At 41.3% G+C, this 25294-nt stretch overlaps 1 protein-coding gene across 2 annotated transcripts in view; it reads right to left on the bottom strand.

Moving 5' to 3' along the window:
• Window positions 1–21020, bottom strand: part of glrbb (glycine receptor, beta b) — a 37018-nt gene extending 15998 nt beyond the window's left edge. Inside the window, exons 1-7 of one of the 2 annotated variants that reach the window (XM_024262596.2) lie at window positions 20533–21020; window positions 16132–16270; window positions 10730–10836; window positions 8361–8428; window positions 5948–6174; window positions 3341–3423; window positions 2142–2282 (exon numbers count right to left, since the gene is read on the bottom strand). In XM_024262596.2, the coding sequence (XP_024118364.1) occupies window positions 2142–2282; window positions 3341–3423; window positions 5948–6174; window positions 8361–8428; window positions 10730–10836; window positions 16132–16253 (748 nt within the window). In that variant the 5' untranslated portion in view covers window positions 16254–16270; window positions 20533–21020. Of the gene's footprint in view, window positions 1–2141; window positions 2283–3340; window positions 3424–5947; window positions 6175–8360; window positions 8429–10729; window positions 10837–12782; window positions 12862–16131; window positions 16271–20532 lie in introns of those variants that run through there. The other variant, XM_036213956.1, reaches the window with a different exon arrangement.
• Between the last annotated feature and the right edge of the window lie 4274 nt (window positions 21021–25294).

Genomic DNA, 25294 nt, shown 5'->3' with positions numbered 1-25294 from the left:
TTCAGAAACCACATAGTTGTGTGAAGATTAAAACAAAACAATTTTACAAAAATGGAAGAACTGAAACTTCAAGTGTATCAGGTGTGGTGTAGCTTGTGTGGAACGTGGAACAAAGCTATGGGGAAAGAAAAAGTATATGTTTTGACTTAAACATTGATGAAGTTGGGATCCTGAGTTTATCAGGAGCTGATTCCCTTTGCGAGCAGCAGAGCAGCAGTCAGCAGCTGCAGCCGGGTTCCTTCCGACCTCAAGTTCTACCAATTGATTAATTCCTGCAGATCTCAGACCTACTGGGTTTTCTAAACTACAATGTGATGTGACAGGTGCTGTGGTCCCTCACCATACTGGTCAACTAAGTGATTACTAGACCAGCAGCAATACTGTAGGACCAATTCTATATCTAACTGGTATAATGATCTTCAGGAGTGATGTGGTCAGGTCTTCTGGTTGTAGTTAAAAATCTGTCAGCACCCTTCTGCTTCCTACCAGTCTTTTTTGGAAGAGGAGAGAAAAACTTTTACAACAGTCCATCTTGCTGGAGATAAAGATCAGTCAGCTTCTCTAAATCTAGACATGAGATCTCTGAATTTTACTATTTGATTGAAAATCTCATTAGTGTAGGCATAATGAAAATCAGGTTTGAGCTCGTTAGGACACCAATGTTGATAAAGCTAACATTTGTGTTTTATTCCTCTAGACAGCAGCTTTACAGTTGTCCTCACTCTTTTCTTGCTATCAAAGTCAATGACAATGTCTTTCATTGTTGGAAAGTTGACTGCATCCAGGAGCTCTAAACAGCTGCAGAGTTTGCTGGACTGGGCTGCAGAAAGATGTAAAGCATTTGTTAAACAACTAATTGCTTTGAGGAGCTGTACCCTGAGGAACTCCACCCACGCTCTATAAGTATCAAAGCACAGGAGACTTTGTAAAGCATTACCATCAGCTGGCTCACTCTGCTTTAGATTATGCCTATTTTTTACTTCCTGGATGAGATACGATGTAAATACAAACAGAACATGTTTTTTTTTTTTTTTACCTGTTTCAGGGACTCAGAAATACAAATCCTCAACTGGAGAGCTGGTCCTCACATTTTACAACTAGAAATTTGAATGTTCCATTAAATTTAAAACCCAACAAACGTATTTATTTCTAAGAGCATTTTTTGTTTTTTCTCTGTGTACAACTCTGCTGGGTTTCTCCTTCAGGAAAACAGGCAACAAGACTTTTTGTATTATTCGTTGTATTGCAATTCCATAATACTGGCTGAAGTGGAATGACTGAGAATGTATTTTGAAAGACAAAAAGAGTGATCATGATCGAGTGATATTTCTAAAATTTCAAATTCTGTTAACTTGATTTAAATATTAACTTATTAAGTAACTGATCAGGGGTGTCCAAAGTCAGTCCTCGAGGGCCAGTGTCATACATGTTTTCCAACCATCCTGCCATTGAAGCTCCTTATTGGCCAAACACACCTGATTCAGGTAATCAGCAGGTTTTCTGCTGGTAAACCAGCAGGATGTCATCCCTGGAGGACTGACGTTGGACACCCCTGATATAGACTGTGTCCCATGTCATGAACTGTTGAAGTACAAACTCTGCAACATAACGAACCAATTCCAGATTTTACCAAATCTTATTTACTAAACACCAAGAGCTGGTGAGGACCACATCAGCCTTACTATGCTGGTATAATCTAAAATAATGAATCACTGTCAGGAGTCAGAGCTCTGTCTCCCCCTCTGGTCACTGGCGGGAGCAGTCTCCAGAATACTAACTCACCTGACTCCAATCAGAAATCACCCATCTGCTTCTTCAGCAGCTCACAGACCCTCACTCTGTACAAAATATTGTTTGTGCTTCCCTGCCTGCATTACTGAGGGTTTTATTCTGAAGCTGATCTTGAATTTCTGTCCCTGCATTATCTCTGATTACCTACCGCCTGCCTTGACCCTTGCTTAGACTCTGATTACTCTAGTCTCCTCTTGGACAACCACATGCTAGTGATTGACCTCTGCCTATCTGACCCTGACTCAACTTCGTTGATTCTAGCTGTGCTTCATTCCTGTCTGAACTAATAAAACTGCTGCACGTGGAGCCAGCTGTCTTCCCGTTTGTGACAATCTCTGTGTCAGACTCACCTGTTCCCTCATAGAACTTAGTGCAATTTCCATAATCGATATCTTCTTGTCTGATATCAAACTGCGGCAGAGCGATAGCGTCCATTTGCACAGGATCTCCTGTCTGCCACATAAACTGCAGGTCATCCGTGGTGTATCCGACTGAGAAGGCAGGTAAAGACACGGGACAGAAAGGTCACACAACATAAACAAGAATTGACTTTTATGTGAATTATGCAGAATAGGTGACGCATTCTCATTCCCAAATCGTCACACATTGACGTTGGTTATTGCCCCTTCCGTGTCACGTATGGGTGGCCCCACCCTGTCATCTTTTGACGTGATGGCAGTTCGTAAAAAAAAAAAAAAAAAAAAAAAAAGGGCCCGTGAACCCTCGGGACGCAGTATCGGATGCAGTACCGCATGAGCACTGGTCCTCGGGACACATTCAGGATCCAACACACTCTCAGTAAAATGCGTACATATGCCACGACTTTGCACTCTGAAATACCGTGTATAATATACGCCAAACACGCTTTTTGCGTGCATATGATACGCAATGGTAGAGAATAGGTTGCGCCGGCGTACAATATACACGGCTTTTTAGGTTTCGCTTTGATCACGTGGTCAGAAATCCTCCAGCTCTTTTCTAAATGACGTTGTTCCTGGTTAAGGTTAGGATTACGGTTATGGTTAGGAAATTGTTCGTTTGTGGGGCTGTCTGTGATGCTCACGCCTCCACCAGAGGACGTGTCAATCGTGGAAAACAGACTTTAACACGTTTAGGACCACGCGTATTATATGCACGCAAAAACCGGTTTTGGCGTATATTATACACAGTATTTCCCAAATCGTGGCATATGTACGCATTTTACTGAGACTGGGCTGCAGGATCGGTATCCTAACCCAGTACCGGTACCCTAAACTTAACCTCGTACTAGTTTGTGTCACCGCATCTTGTCCGCTGTCGAGTTGGGGTACTGGTATCTGGTTTGGGTAGCGGTGCACTCTGCACTATGATTTAATGGGAATAGCCCGTACATTCAAAAACTTGTTACTTTCCAAAAAACATAAAACGTCAATATGTGACGACTTGGGAGTGACAATTTTAGCTGTTTGATCAAAACTACAAAAATGCTCCATCTTTGAAACCGTAACTAGCAGCAGTGGTGTAAACTGGTAAAGTTCCTAAAGGTGGAATAGTGCCAGACAAAACTCACAGCTTTCCAGTTGCATTTTGCACCTCTGTGTGTCCATTGGAAACAAGGTCAGATCCAGAGGACAGGAGAGAGTGACGGACAACCTTAAAACACACACACACACTTTATTTTACTCTGTGTACTTTTAGATGTTGTTGTTCCTCCTCGTTTAGTCGAGTATTGTCCCACAAAAGCTTTGTTTGCAGAACCACTGGTGTAAACTTGAGAACTCACAGATTTCAAAGATTACTGCAGCCTCTTTCCAGAGAGTGAACTGGATTTGCTGTGGATAAACAAAACACTTTCACAGAGAATTCCAGGCTCATGTTGCAGATTATCCACGGAAATGAGAGAACCGAACAAAAAACGGTGGTTCCACCAGTCCCTTTGGAGGTAAGACTTATTTACCTAATGCTTTGGTACAGTCTTATGGATTAAGAGTCAAAAACCCTATTAGTGGACAAAACTGCCCATCATAACCGCACAGAGTCCACCTTTGCTGTTCTCTTGGAATGACAGTTAGATTATCTTCAGGGGACCACTGACAGAACCAAGCATTAATCTGATTACCTGAGCAGGTAAAATGTCTTTAAACGCATTTGTGGACTTTCAGGTTCAGGTATTCCAGCATTAAGGGCGGAGCTACAGGGGGGCATGCAACAGTCCATGCAAAATAAAAAAAGCCCCTCCATTTATGGAGTCAATATTAGAATTATTATTGATAAAGATGAAGAAATCATCAATATGAATGTTTTAAGCATTGCAGAAATAACAAAAAACAATATTCTTAAATTATCATATGTTGATAACAATAACAAAACTAATTGAAATATGTCTCTTTGATTCTTTCATTTAAACTCTTCTGTTCTGCCCACCTTTTACTCCCACCCACCACAAAATGATCCAGCTTGGCCTCTGGGTAGCACTCATGACCAAAGACAGTTTAAATCCAGGAATTTCTTCTTGAAGTTTGCTTTGTTTTAATGTAACAGTGGTTCTTGTTTTTGAGATGATCTTAGGCTCTTAACCAATCAGAAACCAACTTTTGACTGATGTTAAGTTTTCTATGTTTTATTGTTGGTCGTAGAGATTCTGGACTTCAGTCCAGTGATATGTAGCTAATACCAGAGAAAGTCTAAAGTGTGAATCTCACATTAAGAAACATGTACATAAACACTCCTAAATGCAAACATTTACATACATGCACACTAACATTTAAATTTAGTTTTTTGGAAAACCAAACGATCAAATAAATAACTAAATGCTACAGAGGAAGAACATCTGAAAGGGTTCTCATTCCGCTTTCTTTAGAGCCTGGATGAAGGAGGAACTGGAAGTATTTCTTAGTTTAATCTGTGAGTTGTTTTTGTTTCTCGGGAGAAGAGAACCTGTTGGTTTTTCTTCAGTCAGTTCGGCGAGGCCTTCTTTTATTCTGAACTTCTTTTTCTGAATCTTTTGACGCATCCAAACTGCCTGCAGTCCCTACAGGACAACATTACACTTTTGTTTTCAATCAAACTCTTCAGTCAGTGTGTTCTTCTAATGTTCTGACTCTGGTTCTTCACTCAGACGCTGCTTTTCTGTCAGAAAAGTGCTGAGCTTCAAGCATCACTCTCAGTCACTGCAGTCTTCAGTGAGTTGTTCTGTTTGGGTTTAGAAAAGGATCATGATGCTAAGAAACTGCTACAAAGAAATGTAAACAGTTGTTTCTGGAAAAACAAACGTAATTTGTTTATTAACCTTTTAACACCAGAGAAGTCACTGGCAACACCTAAATAACTGTTCTTTGACACACTTTAAGTCTTCAACCGTTTGTGGGAAACGTTTGTGCTCTCAGAGTCATGATGTCATAAAGGTGTTCTGTCTTCAAGATGGAGCAAAGATTCTGAGGAACAACCTCAGCCAGACAACAACGTTTCAAAAACTAACAAAGTTCCAGCAGATTCTGAAATGGAAAAGAACGGCGTTGCACCATCATGCAACACTTTCTGTTGGAATGTGTTTTATATTGATGCAAAGCCAAAACAGCAATGAGCTTTTGTCTGCGTCAGAATCAGTTGATTCATCGATAATTATCCATCCATCCATCCATCCATCCATCTTCTTGTCCGCCTCTTCCCTTTCGGGGTCGCGGGGGTGCCGGAGCCTATCCCGGCTGCTGATGGGCGAAGGCGGGGTTCACCCTGGACAGGTCGCCAGNNNNGTCATGATGTCATAAAGGTGTTCTGTCTTCAAGATGGAGCAAAGATTCTGAGGAACAACCTCAGCCAGACAACAACGTTTCAAAAACGAACAAAGTTCCAGCAGATTCTGAAATGGAAAAGATTGGAGTTGCACCATCATGCAACACTTTCTGTTTGAATGTGTTTTATATTGATGCAAACCCAAAACAGCAATGAGCTTTTGTCTCTGTCAGAATCAGTTGATTCATGGATAATTATGTAAATGGTAAAAGATCTACGGTAGGTAAAGAGCTTGTATATATTCTCAGTGAGAAAGGGTTAAATTGTTTCTACACTTTTTCTTACACGTTAGCACATTTCAGCACCATTTATGCACCATTCTACTAAATTTAAGATTTGACAAACATATGAAAAAATGCAAACAAAGTGAAGGTAAAATGATTACCTCATACTGATTAGGACATCTCCATTGCGGAAGATGAAGAGAAGGATGTTTTCCTGCGTGACGTCATGAAAGTTAGCACTCTTCTCGTTAGCGAAGAACAGGTCAGGCTTCCAGAGACACTTGAACATTTTGGGGTCGACAGTAAGGGAGTCGGACTTGAAGTCGTCTGGCAGCTTCAGCCGGGGATCGTTCCAGCGCTGACGCAGGAAGATGTTGACCCTGTAGTCCTGTGAGGTTCAACAGCACAAACTCAGGTAAACCAAAGTCCAGTGTGTGAAATGGTTGAGGATAGATGAAAAAATAACGGCTTAAGCAAAAGCAGAGAGCATTTCTGAAATGACCAGTTTCACTGCTTCACTGCTTCAGCCTGAAGGGCAGCAGACGTGGAGGAGCAGGTCAAATGTTTGCAGAGAATGTCACTGAGCTTTTGGGGGAATTGCCCACAGTTTGCACCTGACTGCAGGTAACTCACAACCTCTTGTCAATCTGTTAAGATCCTGAATTGTTTCTCCTTTCCTGAATACATTTCCCTCATTTATCTTCAAACTTCTTACATTTAATCTTCAAAGGGAGTTAAGGAGGACCCTGCCTTCATTTCTGAAAGGCCACACTCATTCATCACATAGTGGTTTTAATGGATTACAGTTTGCAATATGATGGTGTTCTTGGTGGCATTTCCCATGTTTTGAAAAATGCTTTGTTTTGCATCTTGTTTAGTCTGCAGTGTTGCATGTCAAATGTGACCTAAAATCCCCAACAGCACAATGCAACTAAAAGTAGGATATTTATATCTCAGGAAAAACCAAACCCTGATCTATCATCATGAAGACTGATGCACCTTTCCTGCTTCTAAAAGAAACTAAATGCTTTGCTAAATCCCAGCAGAATATTCTAAATACGTTCCAAACATCCCGATTCAATGCAGACCTGAGAGAAATGGTTTATTTGATTCTACATATTACTAAGGCCTCCACTTTCTGAACGTTTTCACGTGCTTCTCACAGCAGGGTTGGAAACTCAGCAGCTGCTCATATTATGCATTAACCTTTCAGGGAGGGGGGGAAACCTGTTTTCCTGTAGTTGATGTCTAATTTAGGAAGGCCAGCTGTCCTTTGTGCCTATCCTCATTTTAGAGCTCACACAAGCAGCCTCTGCTGGGCTCTCTGTCTCCTAGAGACTCGGGCCAATTCCCACACGCTTGCCTTTTCTGAAAAGCAGACAAGGACATATATCTTCCTCCTGGCTCCCCATCAAGCTGCCAGAGCCGCATTCGATCTCTGAGAGATTTAGCACAGCCGCTGCTGTAATCGTCAAGGAAAACTCCAGCTGAGAACCGGTCAAAGAACACACGACTGCAGGTTATTACAGCTCACAACATCAATTACTGAGGTGTCCAATCATAAAATGAAAATAAGTGAATTAAATACTGCAGAGGAAAGGTGGTGTTCGGCTGAGGGAGGTGTAAATGATGGAGGGAGGGTTCTTGGAAGCAGACACCCTAAAGAGTGATAGATGGAGGGAAAAAGGTGACCAGCTGTTGTTTCTTCCTCCTCCTCCTCGTACATTTTTAACTTCCATTGCTTTCAGAGCATCTATAGAGAAAAGAGACGCTGTCTTTTGGGATCTGATTGCTATTTTTTCTCTTTTTTCCATTCTCTTTAGTGTGGTTTTGTTCTTCTCAGCCTTCTCTTTTCCTCTAAGGTTTTTTTGTCCTTGTCAGTCTGTTTTTTTTCTCTTATGACTCACTCTTTGTCTCTGTCTTCAATTATTCACATTTTTCTCTCTTTTTTCTTTCTTGGTATGTAAGATGTGGGTGTTTGGCTGATTTTTCTAACTCCAGTCTAACTATGGCTGTCCCTGCTCCTTATGCTGAAACTGATCAGAATGAAAGTGATCGAGGAGGGGTTGTTTTAGACGAGGAGCCCCCATTTTCTGCTGATTTCAAAGGACGGGGCAGAGCTGCTCTCATGTTTCCAGAAGCTTCTCCTCTTCTCACTCCTGCGTGATGATGTGCATGTTCACCAGCAGATGCACAGAAGTGTTTTTAAAGCTCCTCTCCTCCCTGAAGCTGAACAAACATGTTGAAATGATGCAGACGCTCCCTGCTGCCTGAACTCATCTGCTCGTTTTTACACACATTTCTTCAAAAATCTTTGCTTTTCTTTCAGCTGTAAAGCTTTCGTTTCATGAGTGACTAAGAATCGCTTAATTGTCATTCAGACCACGCATCTCCATCAGTAATTATTCCTCTGATAAATGAAGCATAATAACTACATAATGTTCATAATGATTCATTTGTTCCGATGGCCTCTAGGAGACCCTCAGCATCGGTCCTCTGAACAGTTCGGCGGTTTTCGGATTGACAGGATGATTGTTGGAGGTCATGCTGCAGGAGGATGGAGCAGCTTCTCACCATGGTGGTTTCCTGGATTGAGCCGAAGCTGTTGATGAAAATGTTCACTCTGTCCTCCACAGGTATTCCTGCATTCAGAGAAAGGAAAAGAAGTGAATCTTTGACTCAAAGCTGCTCTGAGATGACCAGTGAAGTTCCTGCAGGCACAAATACTGAATTCTATCTCATTCTTTAATTGATTTTCTTATTGATCATGAGTGTAGATGCTGACAAGCAACACAGAGTGAATCATGTTTAGATGTCTCCAGGACTCTCTTGCTGCTGGAAAAAACTGCAGCTTCCACAAAATTCATTTGGCTAATGCACCCATTGTGGGGGCTCAATTCTTTTTTGCTTCAATGACAACAACTGGATCCAGAACCAGAACTATTCAGGAGCAGTTTCTGCATCACTCCTCGTTTTAGAGGCCCGGGGAAATGCATGCAGGCTGTGCAGTTGAGCTGTTCTTCTGGAGATTATGACATGGATGTTAATGGACAGGGAGCTCACAGCCCACCCTGAAATGAAGAGCAGATGTTTGGCTGCTGGACCAGTTACAGTCGGTCAGGGAGGGAGTCAGCCTGATCACTTCAAACACAAGTGCAGCTCCCACTGAGGGAACCAGAGGATGAAAATGGTCTGCAGACACACCAAAGCCAGGCAGAGACACAGTCAGTCTCCACTGATAATGTTCTGGCTTCACTTGTTAGACAAAATCTTCCTTTGCTGTATGAGCTCTGAAAAGTGAAGAATGTAACCAAGACTTAAACTTTTTAGAAACTTTAAATGATTTTTTTAACTTTAGTTCATAAACAAGAGCAGCATCCAGTCAGGCTCAGATACATTTTCTGCTGTTTCTGAAGATTTTTAGCATGTAAAATCAGCATATTTTAGCTCTTTTGCTGCCAATAAGTCTAGTGTTTAAACGCCAAGCTCCTGTTTGGTTTTCTGTGTGCGTGTTGTGATTGTATGTTTATTTTCATCTCTACAGTCTGTTGAGATATAAAAACATGATCGGATTTGTTTTATGTTTTATTGTGAAAAATTGGTTATATTTGAAAATGAACCGGATTTTCTCATGTATCTTGATATAACTTCCTGCCACAATTGACATGGATCACTCGCGGCTCACTCACAAAGTAGACCAGATGTCGAAATGATTTGCTGCACAGCGCAAGCCTTCCACGTAGGACCGTGGCGCTCAGCAGCTCTCGGCAGCGCTCCGCGGCTGGTGTGAACCACACAGCTTATCAAGGGCGCTGAATGGAAGCGGCCTCCGTTACGAGTTCATTGACGTTGCATCTCATAATCCACCCCATAGTGCGGAAAAGCAATAGGGACATATTCAGAACTCTGCCCAGCAACAGGATTTTAGCATTTTATCTTCAGATAGTAGTTTGTTTTCTTTTTTAGCACGTAAGGCCATCTTCAACCAAGTTACACTTTCTTCTGCACATGTTCTTACATTTAATTTTCAACTTTTTTCTTTACTTTTCATTTTCTTTTAAATATTAAATTACAAACTGAGTCTTCTTATATTGTTTCCTATCAATAGTAATAATAAAAAAAACTAAACTAAATATTGCTCTGCTATCTGGTATTTTGGATTTTGACTGGTTTAACCTTTATTATTCTGGTTACTTTCACTACTAACATCGGGTTTATATAATAATATATTTTATTTAGTAGAGCTTAAATGTTCCAGATATTTTATCAGAAAGCTGTAACTTGACAGTTTCAGCCTCTTCAGGGCACAGCTTCAGCTCTCAGCTCTCACACATGTATTTTACTGACCACTTAAATATTTTCGTTTTTTGTAACACGTCTGTTCAATATATTTTCTCAGCATTCACACTTGCTTATTAGAGATAATCCAATTGTTCCATTTTATTTTGAATTTTACACAGAAGTTTTGTTTTTATTTTTAATGTTCTTGATGGCTACAGAATAGAAATGCACTCAATGTTTGATTTGTGTTTATTGGAAGCTTTATTAAAATTAAATCATGAAAAGAAGTAAGATTTGGAGGGATTTCACTGAGTTTAATCTTTTCATCATCAATTCAATTCTTTCTTTTTTAAAAGAGATTACTGACCTCATCAAATCATGCAAGTATTGGCTATCATATTAGTATGAGGACAAACTCCAATGTTTCATAAGACAATAATCTGCTTTTAATCACTAGTGTAATGATTGAGATTAGGCAGAAAATAGAAGAACACAGAAAGCCTTTATTTAAAATGCAAGTTTACTTAAAGAACTGGAGTTTTATGTAACAACTGCATATCGATGCTGCACACATGTATGTCGCAACATCAGGTCTTCATGTATTTCATTAGCATGGCACCAAGTCAGAACTGTAAATTAAGACAGAGCAGAACAAGACTCACCCTTGAAGTTGGGCCTTATTCTGGGATCATAAGTGATCAGTAACCTGTTCAAGATGTTACTGGTTGAATTTGCAGGAACTCGAGCCAGATCTTCTGAAGACAGCTGCCTGCAAACAAAGCAGATAGAGAGGGAACGTCAAAGGGTCAAATTCCTTCACAGGACCAGTGCAGATGCAAAAAAGCTGCCACTTCTAGCTGCTCTGTGGACTCACTCATTAAACTTTATGCTGGGAAAGCAACAACAACATCACTTGAGCTCTTAGAAGCTGGACCACCCACTTCATGTTGGAGTGTTTGGACATGTTCTGAAGTGTTTCTCTACAATGGGAGGCAAGGATGGCACTGAAGGGCCATTTCAGGACAAAATGGCCAAATGAATGTTCTGTGTCACACTGGAGCCTTCTTAGAAAAGTATGCATTGAGGACTGTGACCCATACCACTATACTCTCGCTGCGAAAAATACAGTGGGGAGAATTTAAGATCTTAAGGATCAATCAATCTAGTATTTGTGCTTATTTGATAAACATTTGTAAAAGCAATCTTAGTTAACACTTAGGGAGTCAGAGGTGCTTATGGTAATTTCAAATGACCAACTGTTTAAACGTGCATTTTTTTAAATTACAAACCAGGATGGAATACAAAGAGCAAAGAAATGAAAAGAAGAAAAGTTGTAACAGCGAATAGAAACAGCTAGATAATCTGAGCTGACCGTAAAAGAAGTGTACGCAATGTCCATTCTCACATAAACAGAACGAGAACACAATCTTGAATTCTATTTTCAGTTTTAACATGAAGATTTCCATTACAGCTGAAAAAGGAAAGACCATTTCAGCTGAAAATTGCCATTATAAGCAGAGTTATTCACCTAAAAATGATTTATTTTCCGAGCTCGACTGACGACAAAACAGTGAGACGGGGACAGGAAGTGGGGAGTAATCTGGCAGGAAAGACAGAAAGCCTCTTCATGGGTGGCAAAGATTTCTGCTGTCAAAGCACTCCTCAAAGCACTTTACATATCATTATGTAAACCTTATCGGGCACTGAAGATGAGTTGAAGTGCTCTGTGAGAATGCTGTGCTGTGTGTATATGTTCAACTGCTCCCCTGATCAAAGAGAAACTCTCAGTTCCCACCCACAAAACCTCTCTCCTTCCCCGTCTGGTTTAACAGACATTTCATACAACCCCAAGCACAACAGCTTAACTGGAAACAAGTGGTTTCCTTGATACACACAGACATTCACAGCATTAAACTCCAATCGTGTCCCAAAGCTGGCTCGCGCTTTTTCCAGTGCAGAAGAAACATCAAATAGTTTTTCCTTATTTAAAAAGCCACTTTGCCAAATAAGAAGGTGAAGAATCAAAGGCACCTGAGAAACAAGTTTACAATGAAGACACACACCGAGAATTCTTCTGTTTTATAACCGGACATATTCCATCAAACTGGATAGCCCACAGATTTCATCAGAAGTTGGAATCAACATCCATTAGTTTTCAAATGAACTTGAGATGTTTCAACTAAGTGATCTATTGTAAACCTGAAATACCTTGACACATCTAGGTTCAAGATAATGCCATCTCTTGAAAACATCTCTAATTGTATTTTAAAGAGCTGAGGTGATTATCATCACACTGGCTAAGATAAGTTCAAACGTCCGGATCCAGTTATCTTTAGATCTTTTGTAAAAGTGTTTTCAATGTTTTTTTAATTATGATTATGCGGTTTTTAAGACAAAACTTGAAAACAAAAATTGTCCTTTTCTAGGACATAGTTTCTGCAGAGTGGCAGGAGTTCTGAGTTGTGGGTGTGTGGCAGTTTCACCCATCTGAAACTCCACACAGGAACTTACACATGCACAACATACATTCAGGGACCAAGCTAATGCCAGTTGGGTGGGTGCACACACTCTACTGCAAAACATCTAAGCAAGATCCCTGATGACACTACAAACACATATGCACACAGGTTTCAATTCCTTTATTATTTTGGGTGTTTGGTTTGGATGTATTATGTTAAATGATTTTTTTTCTGTTGCTGACTTATGTTTGCTTACCTTTCAGTTGTATTTCCTGGTCAAAGTACCCGAGCTCTGCTTTTGGCAGGCTTTTGTAGTGCCTGACCAAAAGTCAGTCATTAAGCCCAAAGTAGAACAACCTGGTCCAGGGGAGGGGCCATGTATTATAAATTGCCATGTTCACTGTGTTTGAGGATAGGTGGTGTGTCTAATGTTGGCTTCAATGAGGCTGTTGCCTGCTGTTAAATAAACACAAAAGTATTTTTCATAGACACAAAGTGTATGTCTGTTGCCTTTGCCTTGGACCTGCCGGTCACACTCTGGACCAGAGTGTGACAGGGTGGGACTGTTGACGCAGACCAGGACCTCTGCAACCTGCGGCTCCAGATCCACATGGGTCTCTTTTATCTCTCCATGATGGCTTCTTGGCCAAATATAAAACTAGTCAGGGGGACTGCTGATCTATACATGTCGACCGTCAGAGTCGGCAGCTTCTATTCTATTCTATTAAAAGTATTATTCATTTGTTTGTTGCTGTATTGTTGTATTGCTACTTGTTTTGAATTGTGACCTGTTTTTTCTTTGAGTTTCTGTAAATCACTTCTCTGTGAGATGAATTGAATTTATATCAATTCCATTCACAACAATTTAAATAAAGAGAAAATAATGAATTCATTTTTTTAATAAATGTCCTCCATGGTCAGCAAAATGCCACAAACACATGCTAGAAAAACCAAAAAGACCATTTTTATCGAAGTAGATCTTTAACCCTTTAACTCTGGCAATGTCACTGACAGCAGCAATATAGCACAAGCTCCTTGAACTACCACAGTTTTTCTACCATGTACACAGCTAATAGCAAGATCTCATAGATGATGACATAGAGGACAGCTGCTTGAGTCCTGACACTTTCAGCAAAGACGCTCAGACGTCCTTGTTCCTGTACTCCACGTCCTGCTCTTCCACAGGAACTCTAAGTTGCTCCCTGCAGGCCAGAGGCATGATCTCACCCTTTTAGATGCACCCAAAAAGAGACATGTCAGCCAGATGTCCAAACCACCTCAACTCCTCTACATAAGCCACTGCTCTGAGCTTCTCTGCAGGAGTTCTACAGTCAGTATCACATGGAGAAGCCTGGCCATCTTAGATGAAAGCTCATTCCCACAGTTTTTGTCTGTCATATTATCTGCTCATTCATCATCCCAGACTCAAGTGAGGCCAACCTAGAATGACCGATAAATTAAAAGGTTTTTTTTAGAGTCAGCTCTCTCTTCACTTCATAGAATATTAATGAAGAAATTCTCAGTGTGACTTCATAAGTGCAGACCCTGGCCCAGTGCACAACACGCACAATCAAAAAACTATATCTTTAAACTGCATTGTGTAAAGCCAAAGTCTCAATGAACCAGAAGAGGGTTGCTCATTTGAGATTAAAATAAAAATGGACTGTGGATTAGCTTCTCATTTCCAGTACTAATATTAGAAACAGCACTAGAAAACAACAGTGATGTTGCTGAGGACCCAACGTTTTTTTGAAAACATTGGTCCAGAAATATTTTGCCCAAAAAAATAGCGTAACTCCACCAGAATGTGCTTTATCCTTATCTGAGATTGAATGAGATTATCCCAAACCCAAACTCTGCAACAGCTGGCATCCTTAAAAATGATTACATTTGTCATGATGAGAGAAGACATCACTTTGTTTTGTTTATCATTTGACAAAATGTATCTTATTTTGTTGTTTGTGTATACCTGCGTGCTAGCAAGACCTGAATCTCCACGGTCCTGGGCTCTAGGACTGTAGGGCTGTACGGATGTAGGGCTGTAGGACTGTAGGACTGCAGGGCTGTAGGACTGTAGGACTGTTGGGCTGTTGGGCTGTAGTACTGTTGGACTGTAGGAGTGTAGGAGTGTAGGGCTGTAGGACTGTAGGGCTGTAGGACTGTAGGTCTGTTGGGCTGTAGTACTGTAGGATTGTTGGTCTGAAGGGCTGTAGGACTGTAGGACTGTTGGGCTGTAGGACTGTAGGACTGTATGACTGTAAGACTGTAGGACTGTAGGACTGTAGGACTGCATGGCTGTAGGACTGTACGACTGTAGGTCTGTATAGCTGTAGGACTGTTGGTCTGTAGGGATGTAGGGCTGTAGGACTGTTGGTCTGTAGGACTGCAGGACTGTAGGACTGTAGGACTGTAGGACTGCATGGCTGTAGGACTGTAGGACTGTAGGTCTGTATAGCTGTAGGACTGTTGGTCTGTAGGGATGTAGGGCTGTAGGACTGTTGGTCTGTAGGACTGCAGGACTGTAGGGCTGTAGTGATTGGAAAGGAAAAGTAAAATCGCTTTGGTATAAACAGTCAATCAGGGTATAGATGGAGTATAGATGAAAAATCATTAACACATGAGTTGACCAATCACATGTCTAGATCCATGTTCATCATCAGGACAAAAGTTTCCAAATATATAAAATCCATTCACAAACATGCTTGTGACAAAAATACTGCTTAAAAAATATTCCCAGACCCTGCAGGAAGTTTCAAACCAGCCAGGGCAGAAGACGCAACACCCCCCCACCACCACTCCACCCCCAGCAGTGGCAGAACTGAGGCGGACCGGACACACCTTCAGGATAGCAAAAAGTTTCGCTGTATCTCTCTGAAAGCGTGACAGATTGAAACCAAAAATATAAATAAATGAAAGTGATTAAAGTTTGGAACTGAATATCTACTGTCCACTGTGAGCACAAACTCTATGACAGATGGTATTGTTTGCTCCCTTGATGTCCCACCAGGGCAGTCATGTTGGGTTGAGGTTTGGTAATGAAATAATTATTTTTAGTTTTTCAGGTTTAGCTCATATATTCAGGCAGATGTCTGTGTGATTAATTTATGATTGACATGGTGACAATGAAGAACTCCGGTCATGTGGTTGTTGACCATTCCACATCCTTATCCTTCCTCCACTGTTTATGTAAAACTTCTGCGTAAATGATGTTTTTCAATTTGGCCAGAAACCAATTCAGCTATGATTTCCAACCTTGCTGTTTTATGGCTGATCTCCTGCAGGGAGTGAGGCTCTTGTTTCAGAGCAGTATTTACAGATCGGTGCGTGGAAACTCTTGTTTCTCCAATGTCACAGTTCATTATTTATTCTCATTATTGTAACATTATAACTCAGATAAATGTTCCTGAGTAAAAACTGCATGAGCCCTTGTGGTTTCTATTTAACTTCTAAATCCTTGTGGAAACAGTGAGGCTGTATTTTCCCACTGTTTCTGAATCAGTTTGGTTGAATTTATTGAGGGCTGGCCTCGCTTGTCTTGTCTTTTTGTTGTATTTTTACAGTAGGAAACGCACCTGCAGTACACCGTGTTTGAACAGAGTACTTACGATGGACAGTACACTTGCTTCCCCTTCTTCTTTCCTTTTTTAGCTCCTTTTTCTTTGGCAGATCCTCCATCGAGACAAAGACAAAGGACTAGAAGAAAGATGGCAATCTTCCTCACAGCCATTCTGGGTCCAACGGAGACTGTGGAGAAAACAGACAATTTAGTTAAAGATTAAAGTTCAGAATTTAAACCACTCAGGCACTAAAAACGACTGGAAATAGAGTCAGCTTTTGTTTGCTTTACATCAAAACTTAACTTTTATATAATTTACTTGTTATTGATGGACACATAAATATATTTTTATATTTCAAAATAAAATACTTAATACTGGAACGTCCTGGATCCCTGCAGAAATGATTTAACTGGAATATGTCCATTTGGATGAATGGATGGTCAATCAGCTGAGCAACCATAAAGCACGAGTCATGCACCATCCAGGAGAACGGTGCTTTCTCTGCACTGGACAATAACACAACCAGCAGACAAACTGTAGTTTCTCTCCGTTTTTTTTCTTCAATCTTTGCCTTTTTATGTACATGTGATGCAAACAAAAAGACGTGCAATCATAGATTTGCTTCTTCAAAGTCAATAACTGAATACATTTCTCTGTCAAAGACCAAGCATTACAGTGTGAATGTTGTAAAGCAGGTTCCTGTTTCTCTTTATTTCTTTAGTATTACTGTATTTTTCTTCATTTTTTTGAAGGTCCACAACTCTTTAGCTCTTCCAGTTATTAAAATATTCAGTTCTTTTAGGAGACTGCTGCTCGTATGTTTCAGCTTCATACCTCTTCATTTTTTAAGCTATTGAATCAACTACTACTTTGTAAGCTCCATTGAAAAAGTTTAGCTAATATTTCTGTTACATGCTAGATTTGGCCAAATTAGGCTTTTTGGGGTTTTTAGGGCTATTTTGAAGTTTAGCTACTATTTCAGCTGCATGCTCGATATTTTAGCTAATTTAGGTTTTTTTCAGTTTTTTAGGCTGTTTGGATGTCATTTAATATTTCAGCTACATGCTCGCTGTTTTGGGTAAATTAGACATTTCCCAGTCTTGTAGGATAATTTAGCATTTTGCTAATATTATAGCAACATCTTAGCTTCAGCGTTTTCAGCTCTCAGCTTCAACAATTTCAGCTATCAGTTTCAGAGTTTTTGGCTATCAAGTTAAGCATCTTCAGTTATCAGCACTAGCATCTTCAGCAGCCACATTCAGCTTACATCATTCACACTAGCAGTAATGCAGGTAATGCTACATATCTAGTTATTTATAGCTTTAAATGTCATATGAATGAGAAATATCAAGATTTTAGCGCTTTTGGTCAAAGAATCAGACTGTATTTTTGTGTCAAAAAGTTACTTGAATCATTATGAATTTATTTGTGGACCAAATATCGTGATGCACTTCGAATCGTGTGAGAGGGAAAGACACACACCACTAGTGCAAAGGCTATTTCTTATGAGACCAACTGCGATCTGTAACTCCACCCTCAAGCCTGTGCAGCAGCTTCTTCAAGAATGGATCAATAACTTGTTTATATACCACCGAAGGCAACACACGTTTTATTACCCAACAACACAGATTCAAGGCAACAGATCAAAATATGTCATATCAACATTGCACTGGCATCAATTCAAGGCGACTCTTTGGAAACATAAGTCAACCAGAAGTCAGCTCAGAAGTCGTTTTCATTTTACATGAACCTTTGCTTTGTTTTTATTCTTTATAGGGAAAAAGAAGCAGGAGCTGAGGGGCCAGCACAGTTTGGATCAGACTGTATCCAACGGGAGTTTGTGGCTCTAGACAGAGAGACACAGACAGCTGGAGCTGGATAAGGTGGGAGGGGGTGCTCAGGATGACCCTGCTGCTGAGGCCACTCATAAACTCAAGGCATGCATGCAGCATGAAATGATAAAATGTTATCTTCATGACACATTTACTGTAGAAAGGAGATCAAATTGAAGGTCCTTAGAGGGTAATGTGCCGGACAGAAGGTCTGGGTTTGACATGAGAGGAGCTGTGCCAGCTCCAGTCTGGTTTATACAGTCTGATGTGTCCTCCACAAGTCCACAGGACACCCAAGGGGAGAAGAATAAAAAAAGAAAAATTTTCAAGGACTGTTGACATCATTCAGGATTTTGAAGCTACAGTTGTTGAACACTTTATTTACCGGCTTGTGAGATCAGGTAGAAATACACTGAGCTTTAAACATCTCCCCTGTATTAAAAAAATGTAAATTTAAATATTCAATCAGTACTTTAACCCTTTAACACCTGAGGTGTCGTTGGTGACGCTTAAAGTGTAACCAAACACTAAGTCAATTCTGTTGACCTCTAAAACTGGGGCTTCCAAAGTGCTGTCTGTTGGTCATTGCCAAATGTTTTGACTAATTAAAATATAGTCAAAACTGTCTGCTGCCCCCTACAGGTTGAAACAAGGTATCAAAGTTGAATTTAGTGATTGGTCAACTGGTGTGAGTCCCAGAGGTTTCGCACCATCATGTTCTCAACTCCAGTATAAAAGCCCCGCCCACCTTTCATTCTGTTACAGTCGGTCATTAGCTTTAGCATGGCTTGTAGCCAGGTGTTTTGCCTTCATTTGTCAAAAATCTACTGGCTTGCACAACTTTCTAGAGGACTTGGAAGTTAGAGAACAAAGGTTGAGTGCTATTGGCATTGAATCCAGCAAACTCTGTCCTGGTGATGGATTTGCAATGAACATTTCACTCAGAATTCTTTGCTTAAAGGGTAACCAAACAGGAAAGTTGGAGGCTGACTCCACCCACAGCCGAAATTTGAAAATCCAGTCAGAGGGGTGGGGCTTAGTGGCAGGACTGTTATCATTACTGGAGCTGCAGTTCATAAGGTCAGATTTCTGAAACTTACAAAGTTTGACCACAATATTCAACTGTAATACCTAGATTCAACATGTAGGGGGCAGCATACAGGCGGTATTTGACTATATTTTCAAGAATGAAACAATTTTATTTTAATGTATCAAAAATTTGTCAATGATCAACAGACAACACTTTTAAAGCCCCATTTTTAGAGGCCAAAAGCCAAAAAAAGTTGATTTAGGGTTTGGTTACCCTTTAATACATTAGCCTTCATTAGCAAACGTATTAGCTAATTAGCAGCATTTTACCACTCTCAGACACAGGTCCCCTTTGGTCCTGTTAACCCTCAGCTGCTGCAGGGCATTGCAAAAGAAGGGTCTTCAGCCAGCGGCTCGAAACAATAAGGTTTTGAACCACGAGCGCCGTCCTCGGGAGAAGGATGAGACGAAAAATAATCAACCTCCTCAGAAAGTTTTGAGGAGAAACTTGCATCACTTTGCTTGGTCGGTCTCATTTCATAAAGCTAACCTCCAAGCCACACCTCCCTCCCTGCTCAGTCCAAATAGCCAGGCCCCCTTTTTTGGGGTCATTTTTCAAATCTGGGCTGAGATGAGAGTCAGCCTCCAACTGCCTTGTTTGGTTACCCCTAAAGCACAAGATTTTTAACATACCGTAACATTTCAACCGTTGACACGATCAACGTAATTCCAGTAGATTCTGAAGGAGAAAAGTGGCTCAAGAGCCGCTTTTCTCCTTCAGAATCTACTGGAATTACTTTGATTGTGCTCACAATAAAAAAAAAAATTACAGTAAATCAAACAACATAAACACTGGAGCTCTGGTGTTAAAGGTTCAATGAAGTAAAACTGTAAAATTTGAACATTTTTATTCTGAATTTCATAAAAATGTCTGTCCTGGAAGTCTTCCATGGTGGAGTGACCTGGACGCTGGCTGGACGTGCCACCATGGAACAGCAATGTCCTTGCTGTGTTTGGCTGCTGGCAATGTCAGCGCTGCAGCGCAGTCATGCAGTGACTCAGACAGCCTCACATGCCTGGCCCATGGCCTTTAGGTCAACATGGAGCTCCAGTCTGAACACGGTGTCCACTGGGTTTGCTGTGGTGAGACAACATCTCTTTGAAGGAGGAGGGACAACATCTCATGAGAGTGACAATAACTCCATATTTCTCGGGGTAAAAGGAAACTTTTGCAACATGACAGTAGCAGAATTCAGTGCACTGACTGATGTGTTTTCTACCTGCCTTAACCCCTGAAGGCCCTATCTGTGCCGCACACACGCGCTCCCAAACCGCGCAGCTCTCCAACCTGTGGCTGCTTCAGTCTCCCCTAACCCCAGCAGAGTGGAGAGAAGCTGGCAGCCTCCTGCAGCGGAGGGCTGGTCAGGAGAAAGGGCGCAAACAGCGACCACCATGACGGGGGAAGCAGGAGGAGGATGCTCATACATGTGAGCGTGAGCGCGCAGCTTCACTTAATGGCAGCGCGCGCCAGCCAGCATCAAAACACGCCGTGCTTCAGCAGAAAGCAGCAGAAGCTACTCGCACTCACCTTTTGCTTTTTATCCACCTGTCGAATCCCCACAAAGCCAGAATCAGCAGAGCTGACTGAGCAGATCCTCGTTATCAGAGGCGTCCAGAGCAGCCGCCGTTCCTCCTCTCCATCCTGCGCCGCTCGCTTCAGGAAAACATTTAGTTGAGGGAGCTCACAGGGAAAAGTTTCCTCTGGCTCCGTGCCATGTTCTGCCTCCACGCCTGCTCCCTGTTCTGACTGGATCAGCGTGGCTAGAGGCTCGCCGCGCGCTCGCCTCAGCCTGGGATGCCCAAGATGGAGGCTTGCGTGCACCTGTCATGTAACATGCGCAGTAGCGGCTTCACGGAGCTGGAGAGCGTCAGCTCCATCAGCACCACGGCCAGCCGCTGCCGCGCGCGCAGGACGTGACATCAAACCAGAGCCGTCACGCACATGAAGGCACACGAAACGCCTCAGCGTTCATGGGAGTTGGTGTGTGCTTTGGAACAGCTGATGCGCGTGATCACAGAGGAAGGAACATGGAGTGGCGGCAAACATGGATGCTGCACGGATTAGAGCGCGCGCACGAGAGCCTCCATTCTGAATAGGAGATCTGCATCATTTGATTTGTTAAACTCAAAAAGTAAAGGGAAATCCAGCCTTTTGTGGAACAATCAGGAACATTAAATTATTGGCCAAATCTTTTCTGCTAAATCGTTTCATCTGTTGACTGTGTTTGGTGAATAGGAGGCTTGAAGAAGCAAGATAAACAGACTCTGGTTAGTAGTTCCACACACTATGTGGGAGAGAATTCCATCTTTCTGCCATGGTTTTCCACATTTTATGTCATTTACAACGAACACAAATACTGTATATCTCTCAGCTTCATTCTGCAAGTCTTCACAAACCAAAGACAGGATGAGGATGAGGTCTTCCTGGTGCACTCTTTAAAGTGGTCTAACACCATCACTGTGTTTCCAGTTAAAAGATGGTGCTACAATCAGTGACTTTGTTTTGTGGAGCAACAGCTTCAAGTTCCTAATCAGTTTCTTGATTGCAGAACCTGGGCTGCGAGCTCAGTATCAAAGAAATCATTTCTTCTTCTTTGTCTGTCAGCTGCTCCCTCAGAGGTCACCACACACATCACCTTCCTCCAGCTAACTCTCTGCTCTTCATCCTCCTCACTCACACCACCCACCCTCATGTCCTCCTTCTCTACACCCACAAACCTCCTCTTGGTCTTCCTTGCATTGACCAGTTGATTTGATATTAAAAGCCATTTGGCACCGTCACAACCCTCATACTCACCTCTTCTGCTCATTACACTCAAAAAGAGATTGATTACAAAGGAGCGTTGTTTCAATCATGAATGCCTCTATCAGACTCACATTGTCTTTTTGAGGTAACTTCACTTCCTATTGGTTTTGTGCTTCATTCTGGTTCATGTTTCCTGTTACACCTTGTTTTGTTTCCTCAGCTGCTTCATGTGGCTTTGATATCCCTCAGTCTTTACGCTTTTAGGATACACAGTATATTGCATCTGTTCATGGGGAATATGTAGAAAATGAAATGATTGCTGAAAGGATAGCAACAGTGTGTGTGGGACCCGGCAACAGACATGGCGACTTGTTCAGAATGAGCCCAGCCTTCTTAAAAAAACAGCTGGGCTGGCTCCAGATGGATGGATGACGGACAGATGATGGGTGGATGGATGAGGTAGAAACATTAGATGGGTATAGCAGAAAACACTAACCACTTAAGTCTCTTCAGGTCCTCTGTTATCCTCTTTTCTGTCGCGAGGTTTCAGTTGAATCGTGTTTTGTTTTGTTTTCATTTGACTTTTCTAATGACATAAGATTCAGTCATCATGTGTTTGGTTCTTTTGCTTGAAACAAATGAGAATAGACTACTGAAGCACAGAATCATTCTGGGTAGTTTCAGTGATCTGCTTGGCAACTTCCTAAACTTTATGTGTCAAAGAACACCAGCTGCATACATTTATTGGTATTTTGTTTTTGTTTGCTCAGCCTTCTTCATTTGCCTTCAGCATCTTAAAAAGATTTGGGGGTTTAAACCAGTTCTAATGGGACTTTAGTTTCTTCATTGGATGAAGCAGGATGGTGCACCAGAAACAGAAAAAAAAACACTTGTGTCAGGAAGCGGTGGTGGAGGACCCAAATGCAGGAGACCAGGCGAGGAGGCAGAAAAGTAAAACATTTACAGTAATAAATAAACTGAAACAGAGGAGAAAAAATATGGTGACTGAACAAAACAGAGCAGACCTGACACTGAGGAACTGAAAACCAGACACTTACATAGACAGAGAATTTAACTGAAATGAAATGAAAAACCCATAACATAACTGACAAAAACCAAACCAAAGTCCACTCCCCAAAAGGGCAGATCCCAGATGCCCAAAAATAAAACCCTTGGCAGGAGGAGACATGGAGGAACAGAACAAAAACCAGAAAGCATTTAGGGTTCGTGCAGCCAGACTGATGTGAGGGGTATCAGAATCCCACCTCAGGAGCAGGCATGAAGAAGAGGAGTCCTGGTGACCCTCCTCTGGAACAGGCACATGAAGAGGAGCGGCCTCAGTGTTAGTTTATTAAATATTCAGTTTCAGTCACTAAAGCCCGGTCTCCTGTGTTCGGGTCCCCAACCACCTATTCCTGACCACTTGTGTCAGAATACAGTAAAGTTTGTGTCACATAGGTATGTATTATGTCTCACAGGCCATCCTGTGATGTTTTGATGGCAGCTGACTCGGGCTAGTACACTGTCCTTGTGCTTTTAGATTTGAAATCAGTGTTTGACACCGTTAATCATAACATTTTAATCCAACGTCTTCACAATGATTACGGTCTCTCTGGGTCAATTTTAAATTGGTTTATCTCATACCTTAGTGGAAGAACTGACGAACTGGCCCAGGTTATAAAGAACAACAACATTAGTTACCATAGCTATGCAGATGACACACAGATATATATTAGACTGACACCAGGAGACCGAGGCCCTGTACAGGCTCTTGGTAAATGCATTGAGGACATTAATGACTGGATGTGTCACAACTTACTTCAATTAAACAAAAACAAAACTGAGGTTATTGTCTTTGGGGCTAAAGAAAAAAGGTTGGACGTCACTACAGAGCTTCAATCTATTCAACTAAAAACTACCAACCAGGCCAGAAACTTGGGTGTAGTGATAGACACAGACCTAAATTTTGATAAACACATTAAGGCAGTCACTAAATCAGCCTATTATCATCTCAAAAATATCTCAAGGATTAAAGATCTGATGTCTAAGCAGGACCTGGAGAAACTAGTGCATGCTTTCATCTTTAGTCGACTTGATTACTGTAACAGTGTTTTTACAGGACTACCAAAAAAATCCATCAGGAAACTGCAGCTTATTCAGAACTCTGCTGCTCGGGTTCTCACAAGGACCAAGAAAGTAGACCACATCAGTCCAGTTCTGAGGTCTTTACACTGGTTACCTGTCTGTCAGAGGATAGACTTTAAAGTTCTGTTACTGGTTTATAAAGCTTTGAATGGTTTAGCACCAAAATACATGACTGACCTCCTGACCCAGTATGTACCAGCCAGACCTCTCCGGTCATCTGGATCCGGTCTTTTATCAGTTCCTAGAGTCAGAACTAAACATGGAGAAGCTGCATTCAGCTTCTATGCTCCACAGATCTGGAATAGACTTCCAGAAAACCTTAGATCTGCTGAAACACTCAGTGTATTTAAATCCAGGTTAAAGACTCACCTGTTCTCAGCTGCATTTGATTAATATGTATTCAAAAGTTTACGTCTGCACTGTTTATCTATGCTTGTTTTAAATTAAAATCTTTTTACTTTCTTTTAATTTTATTTTAATGATCACATTTTTATTATTTCTTTTGATTGCTTATTTTAATGTTTTATGTAAAGCACTTCTCTGTACATGAAATGTGCTGTACAAATAAACTTTCCTTGCCTAATGTGGCTGTCGGCTCCCTAAGCTCTGCAGTGGAAAAAGTAAATTGTGGCGTTCCCCAGGGCTCCGTACTTGGCTCTATTTTATTAATTTTATATTTGATTCCTCTTGGGGAACTCATCAATAAATTCAGCCACGTTTCTTATCATTTGTATGCAGATGATATCCAGCTCTACTGTTCTTTCCCAGAAAATGATTATAACAAGCTGCAAAGCCTGTTGGATTGTTTAACAAGCATCACAACATGGCTGTGTAATAATCATTTAGTTTTGAACTCCCAGAAAACCGAGACATTGATCTTTGCCCCAGAAAATAAAATTCCCTCTATCAGACAACACCTCGGGTCTCTGAGCTCTTCTGTCCAGTCGAGTCTCAGAAATCTTGGGGTGTTGTTTGATAAGTCCATGTCTCTGGAAGGCCACTCAAAACAGCTTGTAAAGAACTGTTTTTATCATCTAAGAAATGTGGCAAAATTAAAAAGTATCTTGTCTCGGTCTGACCTGGAAACTATTATTCACGCTTTTATTTCCTCTCGTTTAGATTATTGTAACTCTCTTTTTACTTGTTTTAACAAACGCTCCCTGAACCGTCTTCAGCTCGTCCAGAACTCTGCAGCAAGGCTTCTAACAGGAACCAGTAAACGGACACACATCACTCCGATATTGTCTGCTTTACATTGGTTACCTGTCAAATTCAGAATTGATTTTACAATTTTACTTTTAGTTTTTAGAGCCTTGCACGGTCAAGCCCCGACGTGCATCTGTGACCTTTTAACCCGGTACTCTTCGGCCCGATCCTTGAGGTCTTCCAGTCAGAATCT

Source organism: Oryzias melastigma, linkage group LG10 (assembly GCF_002922805.2).
Source record: "Oryzias melastigma strain HK-1 linkage group LG10, ASM292280v2, whole genome shotgun sequence".
Classification (NCBI taxonomy): Eukaryota; Metazoa; Chordata; class Actinopteri; order Beloniformes; family Adrianichthyidae; genus Oryzias; species Oryzias melastigma.
The sequence above is the reverse complement of the archived record's forward strand: the minus strand, read 5'-3'. Positions and strand labels throughout refer to the sequence as shown.